Source organism: Larimichthys crocea, chromosome VII, assembly GCF_000972845.2.
Source record: "Larimichthys crocea isolate SSNF chromosome VII, L_crocea_2.0, whole genome shotgun sequence".
NCBI lineage: Eukaryota > Metazoa > Chordata > Actinopteri > Sciaenidae > Larimichthys > Larimichthys crocea.
In genome coordinates, this window is record NC_040017.1 from 26,652,475 (window position 1) to 26,672,599 (window position 20,125).

At 43.3% G+C, this 20,125-nt stretch overlaps 2 protein-coding genes across 3 annotated transcripts in view; both read left to right on the forward strand.

Annotated features, from left to right (window-relative positions):
• The window catches only part of prx (periaxin), a 37,270-nt gene extending 35,160 nt beyond the window's left edge, over nucleotides 1–2,110 (forward strand). For both annotated transcript variants that reach the window (XM_027280179.1, XM_027280180.1), the window contains one exon: nucleotides 176–2,110. In XM_027280179.1, the coding sequence (XP_027135980.1) occupies nucleotides 176–459 (284 nt within the window). In that variant the 3' untranslated portion in view covers nucleotides 460–2,110. The remainder of the gene's footprint in view (nucleotides 1–175) is intronic.
• A 2,402-nt stretch (nucleotides 2,111–4,512) lies between these two features.
• Nucleotides 4,513–17,793, forward strand: si:ch211-14c7.2 (protein LEO1 homolog). Its single transcript, XM_027280782.1, has 6 exons — nucleotides 4,513–5,014; nucleotides 5,664–8,560; nucleotides 10,447–10,628; nucleotides 13,323–13,435; nucleotides 14,498–14,612; nucleotides 15,574–17,793. Exons 2-6 carry the CDS (start codon nucleotides 6,199–6,201, stop codon nucleotides 15,703–15,705), a joined length of 2,904 nt encoding a protein of 967 aa, XP_027136583.1. The 5' UTR covers nucleotides 4,513–5,014; nucleotides 5,664–6,198; the 3' UTR covers nucleotides 15,706–17,793.
• Nucleotides 17,794–20,125: the final 2,332 nt, after the last annotated feature.

Below are 20,125 nucleotides of genomic sequence, written 5' to 3' on the forward strand. Positions count from 1 at the left end.
TGTTTTGTTTATATTTATCCATAAATTATTAACATGTTATCTCCTGTTTGTCTCTGCTACACAAGACTAAGTTTCCATCTTATTTTCTTCACTTATCCTCCTCTTCTCTCCTACCTCCTCTTGCTTCGTCTTCTTTTTCCTCCTCCTCCTCCTCCTCCTCCTCCTCCTCCCCCAGGCTTCCTCCAGATAACCCCAGAGGGCTCTCCTCAGGCCCAGCGGAGGGGGGAGCTGGGCGGTGAGGTCGATGTCTCTGGGTCTTTCTGCCTCACCACCTCAGGGCTCGACTTCAGCACCCAGGAAATGTCAGAAGAGCACCAAGTCTCCTCCACTGAGGAGGCCTCTGTCACCATGGTGACCAAGACCACCAGAATCACCCGGCAAATGGTTACCACTGAAACGCGAACAGGTGAATCTTCGTCCACCACGTCGACGACAACCCGCCAGGTGACGGACTTCTGAGGATGCTGTAATGATATCTTAAATGTCTTTTACTTTTCTTGTTTTTCTTTGGTGAGGTTGCAGTGTTCTTGTAAACGATGCCTGCAACGTGGCAAACCTCGATTAAGTCTTTATTTTATATTTTAATAGGTGAGGTATGAATGTGATCAATCAGCATTATCGTCATTATTACAGCAAACAGAGTAATATATGCTTCTTTTTTTTTCATTTTAAATGTGACTATTGTTTGTTATTTTTGAGTTTTTTTGTTAGTTTAGTCCTACTTATTTATCATATTTTGTTTGGTTTTAAAGCTTTCACTCTGAATGTAAACATGTCGGATTGCTTAATTATTTATTGTTGTTTGTGTGTTCAAGACGGGCTGGAATGAAAAATTTACTCACATCGGTATCATGGATTTGACCATGATTGTAAGCTGAGTTCAAAATAACTCATTTTGAACCACTACCAGTACAGGCCAGAGTAATATTTATGTAAATACAACTATATAATTGCTTTTTTGAAGCAGTATCCCTTAAATACGAAATGTAATTATTTTCATATTCACCAGAGTCAGGAGTAGAAATTATATATTTTTTGACCTGATAACCTGATTTTGTTTGTCTTGAAAGAAAAGTGTGAGCTTTTTGAGGTTATAGGCTTTTCACATTTTCTGCCATAGTTTTATATTTTGAGTATTTAGCTGGTGCTGTTACCCAGAGATAGTCACAGTGAGTAAGCAGGACACTCTGGGCTATTTTTCTGCTGTGGGGATCAAACCTGTGACCTTCTGCTTACAGGTTGCTCTCAAACATTTAGGCCACCCTGCTGCTAATCTATTTTATATTCATGTTTTTACTGTACACTGCCAGACACCACTGTATATTTTGTGAATGAGGCTTTAGCTTCGAGCTACACCTCCTGGCGGATGCTGATTTTTTGAAACTCGGCTGTGAACTGTGTTTGAGTTTCAAAACATCGACAGCAAGCTGGGAGGATATTTGGGGATTTTGGGGTGCTGTCAAGCACTTTAGCAAACTCAATGAGAGGTCACTTAAGAAATAGCCCTCTAAAAATGATGTTACTATAAGGCTGCTACAATGACAGACTGGCTAAAGAGTGGCAAGCTTTGATCTTGTACAAAAGCCATCACGTAACAAAAAAGAACAAGAGAACCAAGGCTCATTTTCCTTTTTGGTAAAATTATTTTACTAATCTGACACTCTTCCGTTTATTATATGAATATTTATATTACAGAATATCGTGTCAGATTATTAATAAAACCACTTTTATGAAGTGCCTTTACCCCAAAGAGTGTGTCCTCCATTTAAAGCTTTGAAATGGAGGAAGATAAGCCTCATGCTGTCTTTTACATATTTATTTTATTGTCTCCACATTGAGACATTAAGGTTTAATTCCCAAGTGCAGCTCGTATCATTTGAGATAAAAACTAGTTACTTCAATGCTTCTGGCATCAAATGAAAATTTTAAAAACTACTGATGTTACAGCCATTTATATACAAGATAACAGTTTCACAGGATACAAGAATGTGATGAGCTATTTTTCAAGTTGATGAAAAGCATTTATGAATGAACACTTTTTACTTTACTTACTTTACTTTCCTTGGTTGGTAGATGGAATGAATATTGTGTAATAAAATGCATGAAGAAATCCTGACATATCCACTCCCAATTATTTTCATCAACGATTAACACAACAACATGGTGAGAACTTGAATCTAATTCCTTTTAGATTATACGGCTTATAGTGGTAAATGTTTTTGTCAAACCTGCATTAGAGAGGATGTTTGTCAAGATGTTACATCAATAAAAATGATACACACATTAAAAAATATATATTTAAATGACTGGGAGAGAGGTGAAGTACTCCCACATAATTTTAGTAGAAAACACACAGAGGTATGGAAGCACATTTACAACATGAATAAAATATTGTAATTTAAAGACTAAGTCAGAAACTTAACCTACTATCATTATTTTTGATAAACTCTGACTTGTGAAGCTCAAAATTTTAAATTTCATTTTGACTTAGTAGCTCAAACGTTTTAACTCAACTCAACAACTATTTCATAATTCAAACATGCAATGTCTAAATTTTGATTTACTAACTCTAAATTCAGTTTGTAAATATCGCAACACTTAGAGGTCCTGTATATAGGATTTAGTGACATCTAGCAGGGAGAAGCGCAGATTGCAGCCAACTGAATACCCCTTGCTGCTTCCTTCATTTTCCAAGTGTAACAAACAAACTGATGATGATGTGCGCCAAACGTGAAGGGCCCTATTGTTTGTCTGTTCTAGGCTACTGTAGAAACATGGTGGACTCTGTGTAAGACCCACGGCATTTGTGGATATTAAATGTTCATTTTAAGATAACAAAGCATAACAACTCTTGTTTTCAGGCGATTATACACTACGTTATGCATATTACATTCCATTTGTGCCATAAGTAAAGCCCCTAAATCTTACACACTGGACCTTTGATATATATAATATCATTATTTAGCTCACTGTTTTGCCATTTTAAACCAATCAACATTTGTTTTGTAACAGGCTACAATTTGTGATGTTGGTGCCCCCTTGTGGTAAGATCAAAAAAGGCAGCCCCCCCCTCAGAGTCGATGTTTATTCCCATGTTCAGTGCAGCTTTAATGTCTCAGTTACTGGAATAAAACGTCGGTGCTCTACATTGGTGAGTTAAAGAGCAGATCATTCATTCATCATAGTCGCCTACTGCAGGACCACTCTCTGTGAAATCACATTACCTTTAATAAAAAACACTGAAGGCATTGTAACTGCAGAAACAAAAGCACAACACAGCAAAGATATTTTAAGGAACACATTATTCTCACCTTTGAATTAAGCCTAAATCAGTCAGCAAGAAAAATGAAGGAGAGGAAAGTGTTTTCTGCTGTGGATCAGAGACACGAAAGCACATGGATGAGTCTTATTGAAAAAATCCTGGAGAGGAGGGACTCTGGAGGAGAAAGTGATAAACTATGCACACCAGTGCATGACGTCTTCACTGTGTGTGTGTGTGTGTGTGTCTGTGTGTGTGTGTTCTCAATCTACTTATCTGCTGCTGTGATGATGCTGTGCGACGTAGACTATAAGGGTGAGTGTATGTGAGGGGAGATTACTGCTGTATGCGGAGCGCACAGTGCCACAGAGAGGAGGGAAGTGAGAGACAGGAGACTGCAGTGTCACCAACTCCACTTTGACTGTTTTCAGCAGACTTTCATACACCGATCGGCCATAACATTACGACCACCTACCTAATATTACGTAGGTCCCTTTTTTGACGCCTGACCCATCGAGGCATGGACTCAAATCGACCTATGAAGGTGTGTTGTAGTATTTGCACCACCAGCAGCAGACCCATTAAGCTGGGTTGTGAGGTTGCATCCAGCACATTCCACAGATGCTCGACTGGATTGAGATCTGGGGAATCTGGAGTCATTCCTGAACCACGTTCGCTCTGTGGCAGAAAGAGGCCACAACCATCAGGGAATACCGTGTCCATGAAAGGGTGTAGTCTGCAACAGTTCTTAGGTGGGTGGTGGTACATGTCAAAGTAACATCCACATGAATGGCACGACCCAAGGTTGGCCAGCAGATCATCACATAGCCTCTGCCGGCTGGCTTTCTTCCCATAGTGCATCCAGCTCATCCAACACACCGGGCTCGAGAAACTCAGATCAAACTGTCAAACTAGGCTGTGCCGATCGAATCAGGAGTCGTGCTTCGTCTCAACTGTTATTTTAGTTAATAAGAGAAGGTTTTTATTAGGCATGCTGCAAAACCATCACAGCTCAATTCACAGTACGTCACCCACCAGTTCCACACTTTCATCCAAATATGCAGCTGGATAACGTCATCGTGGGTTTACACCGGGAGGTTTGGACTGCAGCACATTTTCAGACTTCGCCTCAGATGGGTCAAATCTTTTTTAATTGTGCAGCTGACTGAATATTTGTCATGCATTTGTCATGAAATCGTAAACTCAGGTGTTACCAATGATACAAATTAGGTCCATTATTCTCTACATTGAAGTCCAACTGTGGCACCAACAACCCCTCATACACTTCCGTTCTCCTCGCCTCCCTCTGCCTCCGTGTGGCACGGATCATCCCTCCTATCGGTGAGTGGGCTGCAAGTCAAATTAGCTCTCCGTCATCCTGCTCGCTGAGCGCACCCGAGGCTACTGCGGTAAGATGCGGCGACGCACGACGGCGAGCCGCGGCGGATGAGCTGATGCGCAATGGTCGAACGAGTCGGGAGAGAAACCGAGGACAGATTCACGGAGATGCTCGGCTCTGATTCAGATAATGGGACAGAAATGAATGCATGTTTGGCTGATTTGTAGCTGCTGTAGGTCCAGTGGTGCAGGCCGACTGGAAGGATGTGGTGGCGCTGATCCCACTGAAGGATGCTCCAGAGCCCGAGGAGGGATGAATAGGCTTCGACTGTAAACAACGAGGAAGCAGAGACAGAGACATTAAGTAAAGGACACTTCATTTAAACCGGGACCGGAGACACTGAGGCATCGAGTGAGGTGAGCAAACCTTTCCCCGGGCATCTCTTCCAGGACATGTTGGCTGGGCATACTGGTTTTGCTGGTACAGTGTGGTTTCATTTTCATCAGAGTGGTTCACAGTCTGCTGATATAAGTGTGATGTACGTGGCCCCAAACCTATTTTTACCGCTTGTGTGGCGCTTTATTGAGTCACTTTGGGTGAATCCTGTCAGCAGTGTGGACACGAGAAGTGAATTTCTGGATTTGTGTCCACCTGTCTTTGATTTTTAGTCCATTTGATAATTGTGATCGGCTGATGCAACAACTCATCTAACTGGCACCGCGGTGGACATGGTGTGAATGCACAATTTTATATAAATATAAGGCCTGTTTGTGTAGGAGTAGTATGAAAAGAAGCCACTTGGATCCAAATGTATGACCTTTGACAGACTCACACCCCCTCAGCCAGGAAAGCTGTAATCCAGTGAGTCAAACCAAGTGAAACCAAACCACTTCTCTGTGTCCAATAATCAGAAATTTTCCATTAGCTCTGACTTTTATCTGCTCTAATTGATTCATTAATAATGAATCAAATAAATGAAAGGATTGAGTTGTGACTCTCCTCTTTGTTTGTGAGTCACATTTTGATTTTAACTTTCATTTCCATATTGTGTCTCGCTCCCTGCAGGTTGTTTTTGACAGCTGAGTCAGTCCTCGGTGCCGGCTCAGAGGGCGGTGAAGCTCTGAAGACATCAGTGTGGAAGAAAACAAACTTCCTATTATCCTCTCTATCATCGGTTCTGACAGGTGGACGTCTGACCTGAGCGTTTATTTCCTTCGTCAGGAGACTCTCAAAGTTTAGGAGCGATAAAGAGAAACAGAAGCACAAACTCCGGCTCGCTGTCAGGAAAATAACTGATTCTGTTTCTTTTTTTTTTGTCCAAATATGAACTGTTAAGACGCGAGCTTAGCAGGAGAGTTATCTCTCTCTTGCGGGGTCGAGTAAATATTTTGTTTTGTCAGAATGGATTAGTAAGAAGTTCTTGAGAGTGTCTGAGCTGTTTCATAATGTGCAGTGTATTTTTTCCAAACTCTGATCTTTCTACATTTGAGCTGTCACGCTCTGGATCAAGAATAGACTCCTGATAGTGCCACGGCGTTTCCTCTCACCTGACAGGCTGCATTTTAAAAAGGATAAGCAAGGACAAACCAGTAAAACATAGATGAGGCCAACAACCAGCACCATGCTCCAGCAGAATAACAACAACAACTACCCCTGCCTGAACATGTCAGGCTCCACCCGGGAGATGCTCCAGAAGTGCTCCAGAGCCTCTCTGCCCTTCCCCAGCAGACTGGAGCTGGGTCTGGGTGACCTGCCGCTGATCCGAGGCCTCCGAGCCTGGGCCCTGTGCTCCAAGAACCGTCGGAAGGCCAGTGGGATGCTCGGAGGAGGACAAGCCCCCACAGCTCCTCCTGCAGGCCGCGGCGGGCCAACGTCCTGTCCCAGGCCTGCGGATGTGTACCTGAGCGGGGAATGGGGTCGCATGGGTTACGGGCTTCCCCTGGGGCTGGATGCTGGGCAGGCTGGGATTGGAGCTTTAGTAACGGTAGCCACTCTGAAGACTTCAGAGGGCAGCGGGAAGACACAGACTCAATGTCTCTTCCTGCGGACTGAGAAAGGAAGCTGTTTGTACTCGACAGCTAAACCTGGTCCTGGTGCGACCACCAGTGCAGCCTCCAGTGTGGTCGGGGGATGGCTGAGAGGCAAGACAGGAGGAGGAAGCAAAGACACTCCAGCCGGGAGGAGGGATCATGGGCCAACACCACTGGCACAGACCGGAGCAAACCGGGTTAGGGTGCGATCTGGCCGGAGATGGAGGAAGTCCTGTAATGCAGCAGGCCGGGAGAAAACAGGCGCGAGCAGAGAGAGGCAGCAGAGCAGCAGCAGGGAGGATCCTGCTGGAGAAAGGCAGGAAGAGCGAGACAAAGGAGGTCTGGACCTTAAACAGTTTCCCAGCCCGCAGCAGGACATCAGGAAAGCTAAACAGGAGAAAGACGGAGCATTCAGAAGTCCCAGATGCTGCCACAATGCTTCTCCCAAAACCTGTACTCACTGTGGAAGGAGAGCACAGAGGAGGGAAAGCCAGGATGAACACGAGGGAGGTGAAAGCCCAAGAAGAGGAGTCCCAAACAAGCTGAATGGTGAGGTGAAGGGAATGAAGAAGGAGAGGCAAAAGAATGAGGAGGAGGAGAAGGGAGGCCTCAGTGGGTTAGAGTCTGTACCAAACCCTGTCCTCGAGTCCAACCACTTTCACCCAGAATCCCACAGCAGCCGTGACGTCGAAGAGACGAGAGAAGCCGAGAGCAAACCTCAAACCTCTCACAGCAAGGACTCCTCAGAGAAAGAGGAGGATACAAACACTGATCCCCATTCTGATCAGGTGACTGATGACTTTATATCGAGACATAACGGAGAGTCTGATGACAGGAAACCAAGTGAGAACCCCTGTGAAGACACAGCAGCTCATGTTAATGGATTTTTTGAGGCACATCAAGAATCAGAGGGAGCCGTGGAGAGCGTGGATGTTGAAGAGGAGGAAGGGAGCGTCAATCAGACTCCTGCTGATCTCTCGGTGGTTTCCACCCGCTGTGAGGACGCCTCCATCAGCGCTGCAGTCCCCCCTGAGCCCTCCACTCCTGTAGAGGGCAGCACCTGCGATGCTGGAAACAGCAAAGAGGTTCACCTCGAGGACGTCAGCAGGTTTGAGCAACGAGAACCTGACGAGAACATCACTGTGAACGAGCTCGAGGAGAGAGATGCTTCGTCTTCACCTCTCAGACATGCAGATCCCTCCATCTTTGAGACAGACGGGAGGATAACTCAAACCGGTTGCAATGAGGTGGTGTGGGAAAATCGAGAAGACGAGTCACAGGAAGAGATTAGAGTGAATCCCAGGGAAGGTGGTGAGGTCTGGAGGAGGGAGTGCATCGAGCTGGAGGATGAGCAACAAACTAAGACTGACACAAATGACAGCACCACGCAGGAGGGTGGTAATCAAGAAGTAACACAAAGCTGTGCTCGAGCAGATGACTGGAGGCTACAGGAGTCTGCAGGTGGATGCAGGGGGAGGAAGGAAGAGGATGGAGTCACCTGTGAACAAACAAGAATCACCCATATTGAAGCAAATGGAGAGACCGGCACCAGCGTCACTAATGTTGCCTGTGCTGATCCGTCCACCTCTTTTCTACCCTCCTTGGCTAATCCTACCCCTTCTTTGCCCCCCCTGGGATCCATGGCAACCGGCCTGCCCAGTCTGGAGGCGGAGAAGGAGAAAGAGGAGGAGGAGGAGGAGGAAGGGGTCAGAGTGACGGCAGGAGACGGAGAAGGAGGCCAGGAAGGGAAGAGGAGAGAGCTGGAGGAGCAGGACGAGGAGGAGAGGGGCTCCACCGTGGCCACTGAGGACGTGAGGAAAGAGGAGGAGGAGGATGAGTTTGGAGTATTCATGCAGGCGGAGGGAGAGCCGGCCTGGAGCGAGGAGTCCACCATGTCTGCCTCAGTGCCTTGTGGGAGCAGAGAGAGTGTTGGTGAGTCCTCCTTCTGTTTCTTTCTCTTCATGAAGTCTTCCTTCCTGTTTGACGTGAGGATCTTTTGAGTGAGACATTAAAAGGTTTCAGAAGTAGAGCAGAGTCGTAAATACTGTACAGAAAAAAACACGGTACTCAGTACTCTGTGTGGTTTCTGCAGAGCTGAGGAGTATCAGTACATTTTTAACCTTTTGTACTCTCTCAGGAATGCATGCACAGTTAGTCTGTCAGAAACTGAAGGAATGAGCAGCTACAGTGTCGGTATGAGGTAATCAAGTCCATCTGCACTTAAGCTGCTTTACATACAATTATGATGTAACACTGACAAACAACACTGCAGCCTTCATGGAACGGATCACACTCATCATCACTGGATGCTGGTCCTGCTGAATATAAAACATACTAATGAATGATGTTCGTGACTTGTTCGTAGTGCTCTTAACTGAAGAACTAAAATGCATCTTTGAGTGTTTTTCTCTAACAGCGAGTGTTAATCGCTCATTATGCTCCTCTTAGCTAATCACCTTCCCCTGCAGAGCCAAACAAGACTAAGCCGAGGTTTACCCATGATTCATTTACACACATAAAAACATTTCTGCTGCTATTTGAACATGTTGCTGGAGATTTATTGATTAGCAGAAGATGCTGTTTGTGTGAGCTGTCATGAGTTAAAGGCAGTTTTAACTTAACTATTGCTGTCACTCTGGATAATCTTATTTTTAGTGCACCCTCCACTCTGACCAGTTGTTTTTAATTTGGTGAACCGTCCCTTTAACTGCACTCCATCTATAGTTTTCAATATCAATTGCCAGACTTTTTAAAATGTCCTCACATCGCCATAATTCAAGTCTACATTAGAGTTTGTCTGGGTTTTATTGTGCCGACTAATACACCAACACTAATGTGGATTCATGTAGACTTGATACTCACTGTGATGGATTACACGTTCAAGCAAATTTGAGTCTGCTAAATAATGCAATTGCAAAAATGAAGAGAAGCTGGTGGCTGCTTGAAATCTGGAAGAATGACACGCAGCTTTCAGCATGTGAAGGATGTAAAACTATAGGTGTGGATCGTGGAAGGGAAAGGTGGATTCTGGATTAAAAACACAACTTAATTGCATGAAACATAAACTTATTCGACCAACACTTTGAATCTCAGAGTTGCTTCTTGCCCTGATAAACACCACTTGGCCTGCAGTGGAAATGAGACTCCAGTCTGTCCTGACCTCAATTCCAAACCGATCTCTCGCTACATTGTATTAATCATTCAGAGTCGGGTGAAGGGAGGGAGGAGGAGGCACACAGGGCATGGGACTCTAAGCTCCTTTTAGCCTCAGGTTATGGGGCGACGGGTGAAAGAGAAATTCACACACACACACACACACACAAAGACGGCTGAAGTGTCAACGTTGGAGCAATGGAAGGTAATGTGTGTAGACGTGAAGGTTCACACACACGAAAACAAAGACGCCTGATGCAGTCGGTAACTTTTCAGCAACATTCACAGAATCAGGCACAAATACTGTAAGAACTCAGCACTTCTTTGTGCTGACACAGATGATATTGTTCTTTGGCTTGTGGAAATTTTAATTTCTTCTAAAAGGTTTATTAAAGTGTGTTATTACAGTTTCGAAGTGACTGCATATATAAAATAACTGCTGCCTAAATACCACCAGTGGTGAATGTCATTTGTCATTTGGCTAAATTGACCTTTCACGCAGTAATCCTCATAATTAATCTCATCTTTCATGGCATGGTCACAGTTAATTGTGCTGGATGACCCCTTCAGTGTAATAGGTAGGTTTAGTTCAGGTCATCTGAATGAGGCAGCACACAGCACTAATAGTTAACCGTATGTGTGTGTGTGTGTGTGTTTGAAAACAGCACTTGGAAACCACGCCATCGCCGGGGAGTCGACCCACTGGACGCCAGGCTGGACGGACAGTTCGTTCAACCAATCAGACGACACCTGGACAGCCTTTCCTCAGGATTCGTCAGATGAACGTCGAGGCGTCGCGGGACAGTGGTGGCCGACCAACGCTGTGGAGGAGAGCAGAGACAGACTGGTACAGTTGTTTTTAAGTAGAAATTCACCCTCAGGTCGTCTCTCTGTTTCTGTTCCATCCATTTCTCTGACAATTCACCGTCAGGCTCTCTGTGATTGGTTCATTTGGATCATCATCATTGTCATCATCGTGTTGGAAATGACTGGTAGGATCGACCGGTGGTGATGAGTGCTTTCCAAGAGTCATTCATGTAATCATGAGTTCCGTCTGGAAATGTGGGAAATATGTGCACACAGGTCTGAGAGTACAGAATCAAATTCAGCATTACAATTTTTTAAAAAGTATAAAAATCAATGCAGCAGAACCACAGACATTATATTTGTTCTTCTTTGTCCAAACACGGTGCCTACATTACCCACAATTCAAGAGTTTGGTCCTCAATCTACTGATCCACAGCTTTCACACCAGTTATTGTTGTCTGTTATGTGAGAGTCGTAAAATTGACTTCAGTGCTTTACTTCAACCTGCCTCATCAACTTCTACATCAGCATTTTTATTTCCTACAATTCCCAGAATTCCTTGTAAAGTCCTCCAAAACACACGTGTTAGATTTCTGCCTTCAACCAAAGACTGATGCACGAGCATACAGTGACTATCTTCGATCATTAAAGTTCTTGCTTGACCTCCACTATCAGTGTTGTATCTGTAGGGAAGTTGTGGCCAAAACTCTTGTTGGTACTCACAACCCACAAATCTGCTGCAGACTTCATCAGCGCCTTCAATGTATTTCTTGTGTTTTTCGGTAGCGAGTGGCTCATAATTCTGAGCTTCATTTCTTGTGTTTTTCGGTAGCGAGTGGCTCATAATTCTGAGCTTCATCCAGCCTTGTGTTGAGAAAAAGCTTCACCCCTCGGGCTCAATTCGACTCCAGACTGTATTTCTCTAAAGTATGAAACCAAATCATTTGCTATTACTGATTGTGAGAATCAGACAGAAAATCGAAGATCCACAAGTGCCGCTGAATATCGGCGGGACAGCTACAGTAACGTTGGAGGCAGATTGCTGCTGATCACATCAAAGTGAAAAGAGCTCCAGAGTACGTTAATAAAAACAGGTTGACTCAGACGCAGTTTTCATTCCCACCAGGTCAGACTTTAATGATGCTGGAAGAAGAGGTTTGCAGTCTTTGTGTCACTGATTTGAGCTCTTGTGACAGCACTGTCCTCTCCTCAGTTAACTTCCCGCTGGGAGCTAAATGTGTTGACAGGCCGGCTGCTGGCTGAGGCTCCCAAAGTAAATCAACAACAACAATAAACACATTTTTGTCTATATATTATACTAAATATGACTAAAATAATTATTATTAATCAGTCAGACTCTGGTGCATCGTTTCCCCTGCGTGTCTGCTTGAAGCCTCTTCTCCTGAACGGTATTAAACGAAGCTGCTCAAAGAAAAAGTCCTCCTGCTCGTGAAAATCAATTTTGTTAAACCGTGAATTTCCCTGAGCTCTCGGGTCTGTTTGGACAAATGTATTGACTTCAGACAGACATCTAAAGGCCCATTCACAGGGGATTTACTTCACCGGGGGAGATGAGGTGATTTCAGTATTATCTCCATCATGTTAATCCGCCTGTATCAGTTTGTATACAAAGTTTCATCCTGGAAAATCACCTGTTAACATCAGTCAATTAAGGAAAAACTAAAGATTATCTTGACCTGGCTCCGTGTAGTAAACACTGTTGCAGCCTAATCAACATTCATGAGATTTTTAAGTCGTCTGCAACAGTTTGTTTATTTAAATAAGAGCTAAATAATTTCCATAAAATAATCCTGAGCCTGCCAGTGATGGAAGTCACATATTGTCTATTATTACAGCACACGCTTCTGTAATCTGCCAGCGGCTAAAATTACTTTTATTATGAGAGAGGAGGGAAAATGTTTTATCATCCACCTCCCACTGTAATATCGATCCTGTCTGAATGGAGCTGTTATAAAAATTGAGTTTTTGGTTTAAAATGTTCTGGCATGGCTGTAAACTCACGTTAATCAACCGAATCATTTAGAAAAGTGTTGATTAGATCGAATTTTGTTTGTTGTTTCGTGTCAAACTTCCCAAACTAGCAGGAAACAGCTCGATCCAAACGAAAAGATACCACCTCCTCCCTTCGGGTCTCCCTCAAAACACATTTTCATGTGCACAGACAGAGTGTGCAGGTGAAATAAAGGTCAAATGAAATTATTGGATGGTTTATTACAGGCCTGCGACAGCCACACATACTGGATTTTATACATTACCTACCCTAACTTTGATATTTTTTTAGTATTTAAAAGAAATACACCTCAGACTGACATCCTTGGCAGAAATATTTATGAGCCATGTTGTCCCACCCTTTTTTTTCTCCCGTTACCTTGGAAACACAGCTCGTCCTAACGTAGCCCTGCACCCCTGGTTGGGTGACTAAGTTTTCCGACTTAAAATTCGTCAGTAGTTTGTAGCTCACATTAAACTGGTCTAAGAGTGCGAGGAGAGTCCCCCGGTGGATTTTAACCGCAGTGAAAAGATGCAGATGAAAAAGAAACGAGCTCTGCAGTGGAGGAGAGTGTTTGGAGAGGAAATGTTTCAGACGCTAATGTGAAAGTTAAAGTGTTAACTTCATGTGTTGAAATGAACAGGGCTGCATAAAACGTCCTGTGTCGTGTTCGGTACGTTTACTTGTTTTGATGAGTTGTCTGTCTCTCTGTCTCTGCTGCAGGCGTCTGTCTTTGCCGAAGCCTTCCCCTCGCTGCCTGGTTCGTCCTCATGTGACCTCGACACTGTTCCCACACTGACCCAGCTCCTCAGGGGCAAAGCCAGCCAGGACCACGGGTAAGTTGTTCACTTACCTTAAATGAACCGATGACCGAATCATTGTGATTTACTGCATGCTAATCGAGTTTACTGGCTCATTCCTCCAATTTGTAGTCGGATACATCAGATCCTGCAGGAAAAAAACAGCTTTAAGAAAATGACGTCTTTGCTGTCTGAAGGTCATAATTTCTACAAATCTGACTGTTTTACTTTATTAATGGGAGAAAATGCCTCATGAATCCAGTCAGGAATGTAACTCCTGTTATATTCAAGATAACAAAAGTGGCACAGTATCTGTCACTGAACAGACGACTGTCATTTCTTTCCTAGAACTGAAACTGAAATGTATTCTGGTCTGACTGTGATAAATTCAAATAAACAGACAGTCAGGCTGATGCTGACATCAAAACATTATACTTACCTTACAGACACCAGCATCCCATTCTGATCATTCATACATGAGCAGTTGTTAAATATTATGACGAGTAATATCAACACGCAACAATCTTGTCTCACATAGTCAAACCATATTAATCATTTATGTATGTATTGAACATTTCAGAGATTCATTGAGTTGTGCAGTGGAGAACAAGTTTATATGAAGAACAGAGACTTGATTTGATGTTTTATTGTGAAGGATTCAAAGCGGTTGCCTGACGTCATGTGCAGAATAAATGTGTTTTTCAAAATGTGACTAATTGTGGCCACCAAGTGGTTAATGCTGTGAACTGCAAGGTGAAAATCTACTGAGACTGAACATGGATTGTGTTTCTAATTGACTGTCACACAGCAGACTGTGTCAGTTACTGATGGAGGTTGTTTTAATACTGATGTTTGTGTGTTGGAGTAGACAGTGTCATGAACTAAATAATGAAGAAACAGTTCACACAGGCAAACCCTCATAACACGGCTGATGTACTGATCTTTAAAACACTCCTGTGTCACCTGCACATGGCTTAAACATGTCATTGTATGTTTTACACACAGTCTGGTGTTGAATTTAAAAGCTGGCAGTAATTCAAATCAAACAAACCTCTCTGTTGAATCTCTGCGTGCCGCTGTCTGTGTTTGACCCTGCAGCCTGTTGGACAGCTTCCATGACTTGAACAAAATGATTTGCCAGAGATACAAGAGAGCCAATGGCGCGTCTCGTGACCTGCTGCTGAAGACTTTACACCTGGAGCAGCCGCACACTGTGAGTACAGACCGGCATCACTAATGTTACACACTCTCATGCTTTCTACACAGAATCTCATGCACAGGAATTAACACAGAGCGTTTGGCGTTCAGTGTTGTTAAATTAAATTCGTCGACGAGCCTTAACAGCACATAGAATGAACTGATAGCACCGTCTGACTGATGGCCTTGAAAACTGCTGCTTCATTCAAATTAAGCGACGCTGTTGCATGCAAAACACTCCTCACACTTCACAGTCGTAGATAAATGAGCAAAGCAGGCCGGCTGCTCGTCTTACAGTTGAACCAAACCATGCGGGAAAATACAGAGCACCTGCAAAATATGCAAATGTGTGTGTTACTCCTCCAGAATCGTTTCTGCAGGCGAGACGAGCAGGAAATAAACCACCACACCGTGAAAACACTGTACTGTTACACTGTCTGTGAAGTTATTCAGGAACTACTTTAACTAAACATCCATCGGCTGTTACTGATACTGTAATGTGTTGGACAACAGAGGCCCTGAGAACGATTTTAATTAATTAATTTAGTGCCAAATCTTAACAGAAGTTATCACACTTTCCACATAGAGCAGCTCTAGACTCTCTTTTTATAACATAATTTACAGAGACTCAACAGTTCCCACCATGAAACCTCAAGCAGAACTCATAAATGTATCAATGTATTTGAATTTAAAGGAAGTATACCTGTAGTTTTTAGTTATTTTGGGGTAAACATTGGGACGGATCAGGATCAGGATCAGGATTAGGATTGAATGACTGTGAATCACTGTGGTGTATTTGTTAGAAAACAAATCCTCCTCCTGGCCGTCCAAAGCTCCTGTGCTAGTGGTACAAACACCAACACTCCCAGTATGTATGAGTTTGACAGATTCTTACATGTTGCACCTTTAATCGATTGAAGTATTTGATCAATTATGTCTTTAAATAGTTTGTTAGATATATTTTCTTCTGTTTGCAGGAAAGCAGATCTGCTCTCCGGACAGCCAATCGTCGTCTCTCCCCTGGCCTCCCCTCGGCCAATCAGCACGCTCAGAACGCTGCTGCAAAGCGACGGCTGTCATATGACTACAACAGAAACACCATGGAGTAAACTGTGCAGCTTCAGCTCTGGTTGGACTGTGATTCCTCAATGTCTACCTGAAGAGATGCAGGTTTGAACCCGAGCAGGGCCGAGAAAACCGACAGACGACGGGTTCCTCAAGACTCTGGACTCACATCACGTGTAACTGCTAGTCAAACACTGACTGACCTTTTGACTCTTTGCACACTCCCTGGTTATTTAAGCCTGAGCCGGTGAGAAGACGGAACCTGGATGAAAATGGAGCGACTCACTTCAGTTTAGTTTCAGGAGCTGTCTCCTCCAGCTCCTGTTGATGTATACTGGTGGAGTGTTTCCATCACACTTTGTCCCCCACCACCACCACCACCACCCTCCCATTTTCATTTTCCGTTTTTCACCCTGATGGCTGCAGGTTGTTCTGACCTGTAGCTGAGTTACTCGTCACCGCGTCTGGGAGGAGACCTGGATAGAAACGAGTCTCTGCGTCAGAGCTGCTGTTTGGCAGAAATCGTCTCATTGTTTGAATTAAATCTCGCTCGGTTGAGCCAAACAAAAACACTCACTCGCAAAGAATTAACTCAGAAATATTAAAAAATAAATCACATTATTTCTGCTCTCATTCATGACCATTTACGATTCTTTCAAAGGTCAGCATGCTTGCTAACTAGCTTATCTGTATTGTTATGGGCAGTTATGGCTAGTTTGAGCATGCAGTCAGCCGGCTCCTCTTCTGCATTTTGCAAATATTCTTATTCTTGTCCAGAATTTTGGCTCCACCGAAGAGTTGTCCAACTCAACCAATGAGATTTCTCCTTCTTCTTCTATAGCAGCTCTGCCAGGAAGAGCTGACGACGTGTTCATGTATGAAAATCGAAGAGAGCAATAAGAGCATTTCTGTTACAACTTACAATTATTAAATTAATTATCCAACAGCTCGAGAAGGCGACAGCCGGTGTGACTGATTTAAAAATAGAGATTTAGCACCGAGCTGCACAGATCGGGTGTAAAACCAGAAATAATCATTTATAATTGCCGCATTAGCATTACATTCGTCACTGTGAAGCTAAATTATAAGTTATATTCACAAAGTTACATCCATGTGACAGAAATGTGACATGAAGCTTCAGCAGCCACAGTTAAAGGAAAAAAACTAGACGATGACAAAATGCTTCTTTTGTCACTCCATTATCACAGCGGCTCAACTTTGTGACCGCTGAAAATCTTTATTCAAACATGCCGTGATGTCTCCCCCGTCTTCAGTTTTCCTCCCTGCTACACAGACCTGCATGGACAACAACAAATCTCTAACAGATCTCAGCGTCGGCTGGGTTCATGCAGCAGTCAAAGTCTTTCCCCCCCTTTCCTATTTTTAATAACAAGTAACAGAAAATCATTTTGCCACACTGGAAAGTATTAATACTTAGTGAAGATGGGTCCACATGTGATGAGTCTTCATTTCTTTGTTTACATTTTGCAAAATGATGCATGTGCTCTCTCATTGTGTGTCTGCGACAGAAAAGCCAACGACAGGAATGAAGCTTCAAATTATTTTTGGTTCCTCAGAGAAACAAGCTTGTCTTCCAGTTAGTGCCAACAGGAACACCAACGAAAGTGCCAACGTTTACGAGGTTACGGCAGCGAAGCGCACACGTTCAGGAGGAAACGTCGCCTCTTCTCACACACGCTGAAGTGGACTCAAACAAAAGATTTTGGCATGTGATGTTTTGTTTTTCTTTGTCTCTCTGTCGGGCCTTCTGTCTGCCTCTCACAGTTGAGTCCACTTCACAGGCAAAACTTGAATCTAGCTGCCAATCAAAACAATATTTTTATGAGAATATTGTTCACATTATGACCGTGTCAATGATGCACCGTACATTTTTAATTTAGACATACTATTATTATTATTATCACCCCAGATGGTTTATTTGGCTCTTCGTTGTATATTTCACTTGTCAGATCAATCATTTGTGATGATATTCAGAAACAATCATGTGTGTGTGTCTACAGACTACAAATCCCTGAAAAAGAAAAAGATGAATATTTTCTGGTCTGTTCAAATGAGGGAGAACGAGTTGTCGCCTTGTTAACTGATGTAATAAAATGATCCTGTGTGATGGCTGACGGCTTCCTCATGATGTTCAGACATACGTGGGCAGCACATTTCTCTGAATATGTTGATTTAAAGTTGATTAATTCACAGTGATATTGCTGAGAATGTGTAGATGCTGTTCAGGATAGATCAACTTTCATGATCGCACCTACTCGATATCCAATCCCTGGATGTTCACCGCTGTGGTCTGAGGCATCACCATCGCCTCTGTCTTGCTGGCGTTGATGTGAAGGTGGTTGAAATCGCACCAGGACCAGTGGGACATTTAAAAGTCATCATACAGCTGTAGCACCACCTCTGTAAAACATTTTGTAGTATAACTGACTTGATGCATCTACGAAGCACCAGCTGTAGAAGATTTGAGGCAACAATGATACCAAAATATTATGGCACATCAATAATATCATCCAGATATATTCTCTGCCAAACTGGATAAACTTTAGAGGAGGAAGGGTTTTTAATTTGTTTTGCAGAAAGTTTAAAATAGCTGCTGAGCTGTTGGAAACCTCCTGGTCATAAGTCTGAACTTTTAGCTCGTAGGCAAACCACCACCATCATCATCATCATCATCATCACCCACTGACTATCAATACACAGAGAGAGGAGAACAAACACATTGTGAAATCTTTAACTGAGACTTGAAAACATGTTACGCAACATGTCGAGATGTGTGTTCACTCATGTTTGTGCAGACGATCACAAGATGAATATTGAACTTGGCTAAAGTTTAGCAGAACTTGCATGATACCAATATGTTTATGGCATCTGCACATGTCTCTGGAGGAACATGAGAAACTTGAGAAGTATCAAGGGTTGAAAGAGCAGCTGGAACGGATGTGGAAGGTCAAGGGTTGCGTGGTCCCTGTGGTAGTGGGGGCACTTGGGGCAGTAACCCACAAACTGGGAGAGTGGCTCCAGCAAATCCCAGGAACAACATCTGAAGCCTCAGTCCAGAAGAGTGCAGTCCTAGGAACATCGAAGATACTGCGCAGAACCCTCAAACTCCCAGAACCTGAGCTTGAGGATGACACGGATACCACCCCGCCGGGGTGAGAAGGAGATTTTATATATATATATATATATACATACATACACACACACAGTACCCAAGCTTAGGAAAACATATATTCAATTTGCAGGTGAGGTGGTACCACTATATCACAGTCTGAACGCTCAGATTTGAATACCACATCTTCTTCCTGCTGAGCGATGAAGCAGCTCTGTGGTCCAGAGAGAGTTAAGCACTTTATTTGCTGAGTCAGAGCAGCTGCCTGCCTGCTGCACCGTGATAACAGAGCTTTGTACTGCGCGGTAGAAAACAGGCCTTTGGGCAGCAGACCGGCCTGACCCCGACGCTTCACGCTGCATGAATCAGACGGCCTTTCATGTAAACAGCACAAACAAAACAGAAGTAACTATGGTGGACGTGGACGTTCAGGCGCCATGTGGAGCCACAGCTCAGCTCAGCTTAGCACGCAATTAAAGCTTCATGTTCAGGTTTGGAGGAAACACATAAACGCACACTGAAAGAGGCTGAGACCAAACCCAGGCTCAAACAAACATTCATATTGGAGCTGCCTGGTCTTAATACTTTGTACTTGATACTCATAATCTCTGCAGTTCTTTAAGGTTAATATGAAGCTCTGAGACAAAACACACAGAAACACTATTGAACAATACACTGAATAATGATTCAGCAGTTTTTTAGGATATACAGATGCCAACTTAACATTTCGTCTTCTTTTCTCTGGTCTGAAAACTGCAGAGCGATGCCGATGACTCAAAGTGAGAGTGGCTTCAAGAACTCGGCCACATCAGAACCAGATGTGGTCCACACCACGGATAGCGGGTGTGGACCACATCTAGATCAGAAAACATGGAGGGAACAAACTAAAATATCTGCAAGAGAAAGCAGCAACAACCAGAGAGAGAAGAGAGAAACTCTGTGAGGGTGAACCAAACGAAGACGGAGACACTCCAGAAGAACAGGGTTCAAATTTTAACTATTAGATATCAACCATGAGACTTTAGCAGCTGATACATTACCACGTTTTCTGAAATGTTATGTTTAAATATGCAAATGAGGCATTATCTAATGCTGATTTGGTGAAATCTACTGATGCATATAGACAAAATGTAGTACAATAAATACATAAATGTGAATTTTGGGGGTTTCTTTTCACTCATCTGTGAGACTAAAATAAACCAAAATCTAAATAAATTAATCTGATATTAAACTTTAAAGTGTCTTAAAATAAGAAGATATGACTGTTTCTGTTATCTTTAGACAAACAAAAAGCACAAACGCCATAATTTAATTCATAATCTGTCTTTAAACAA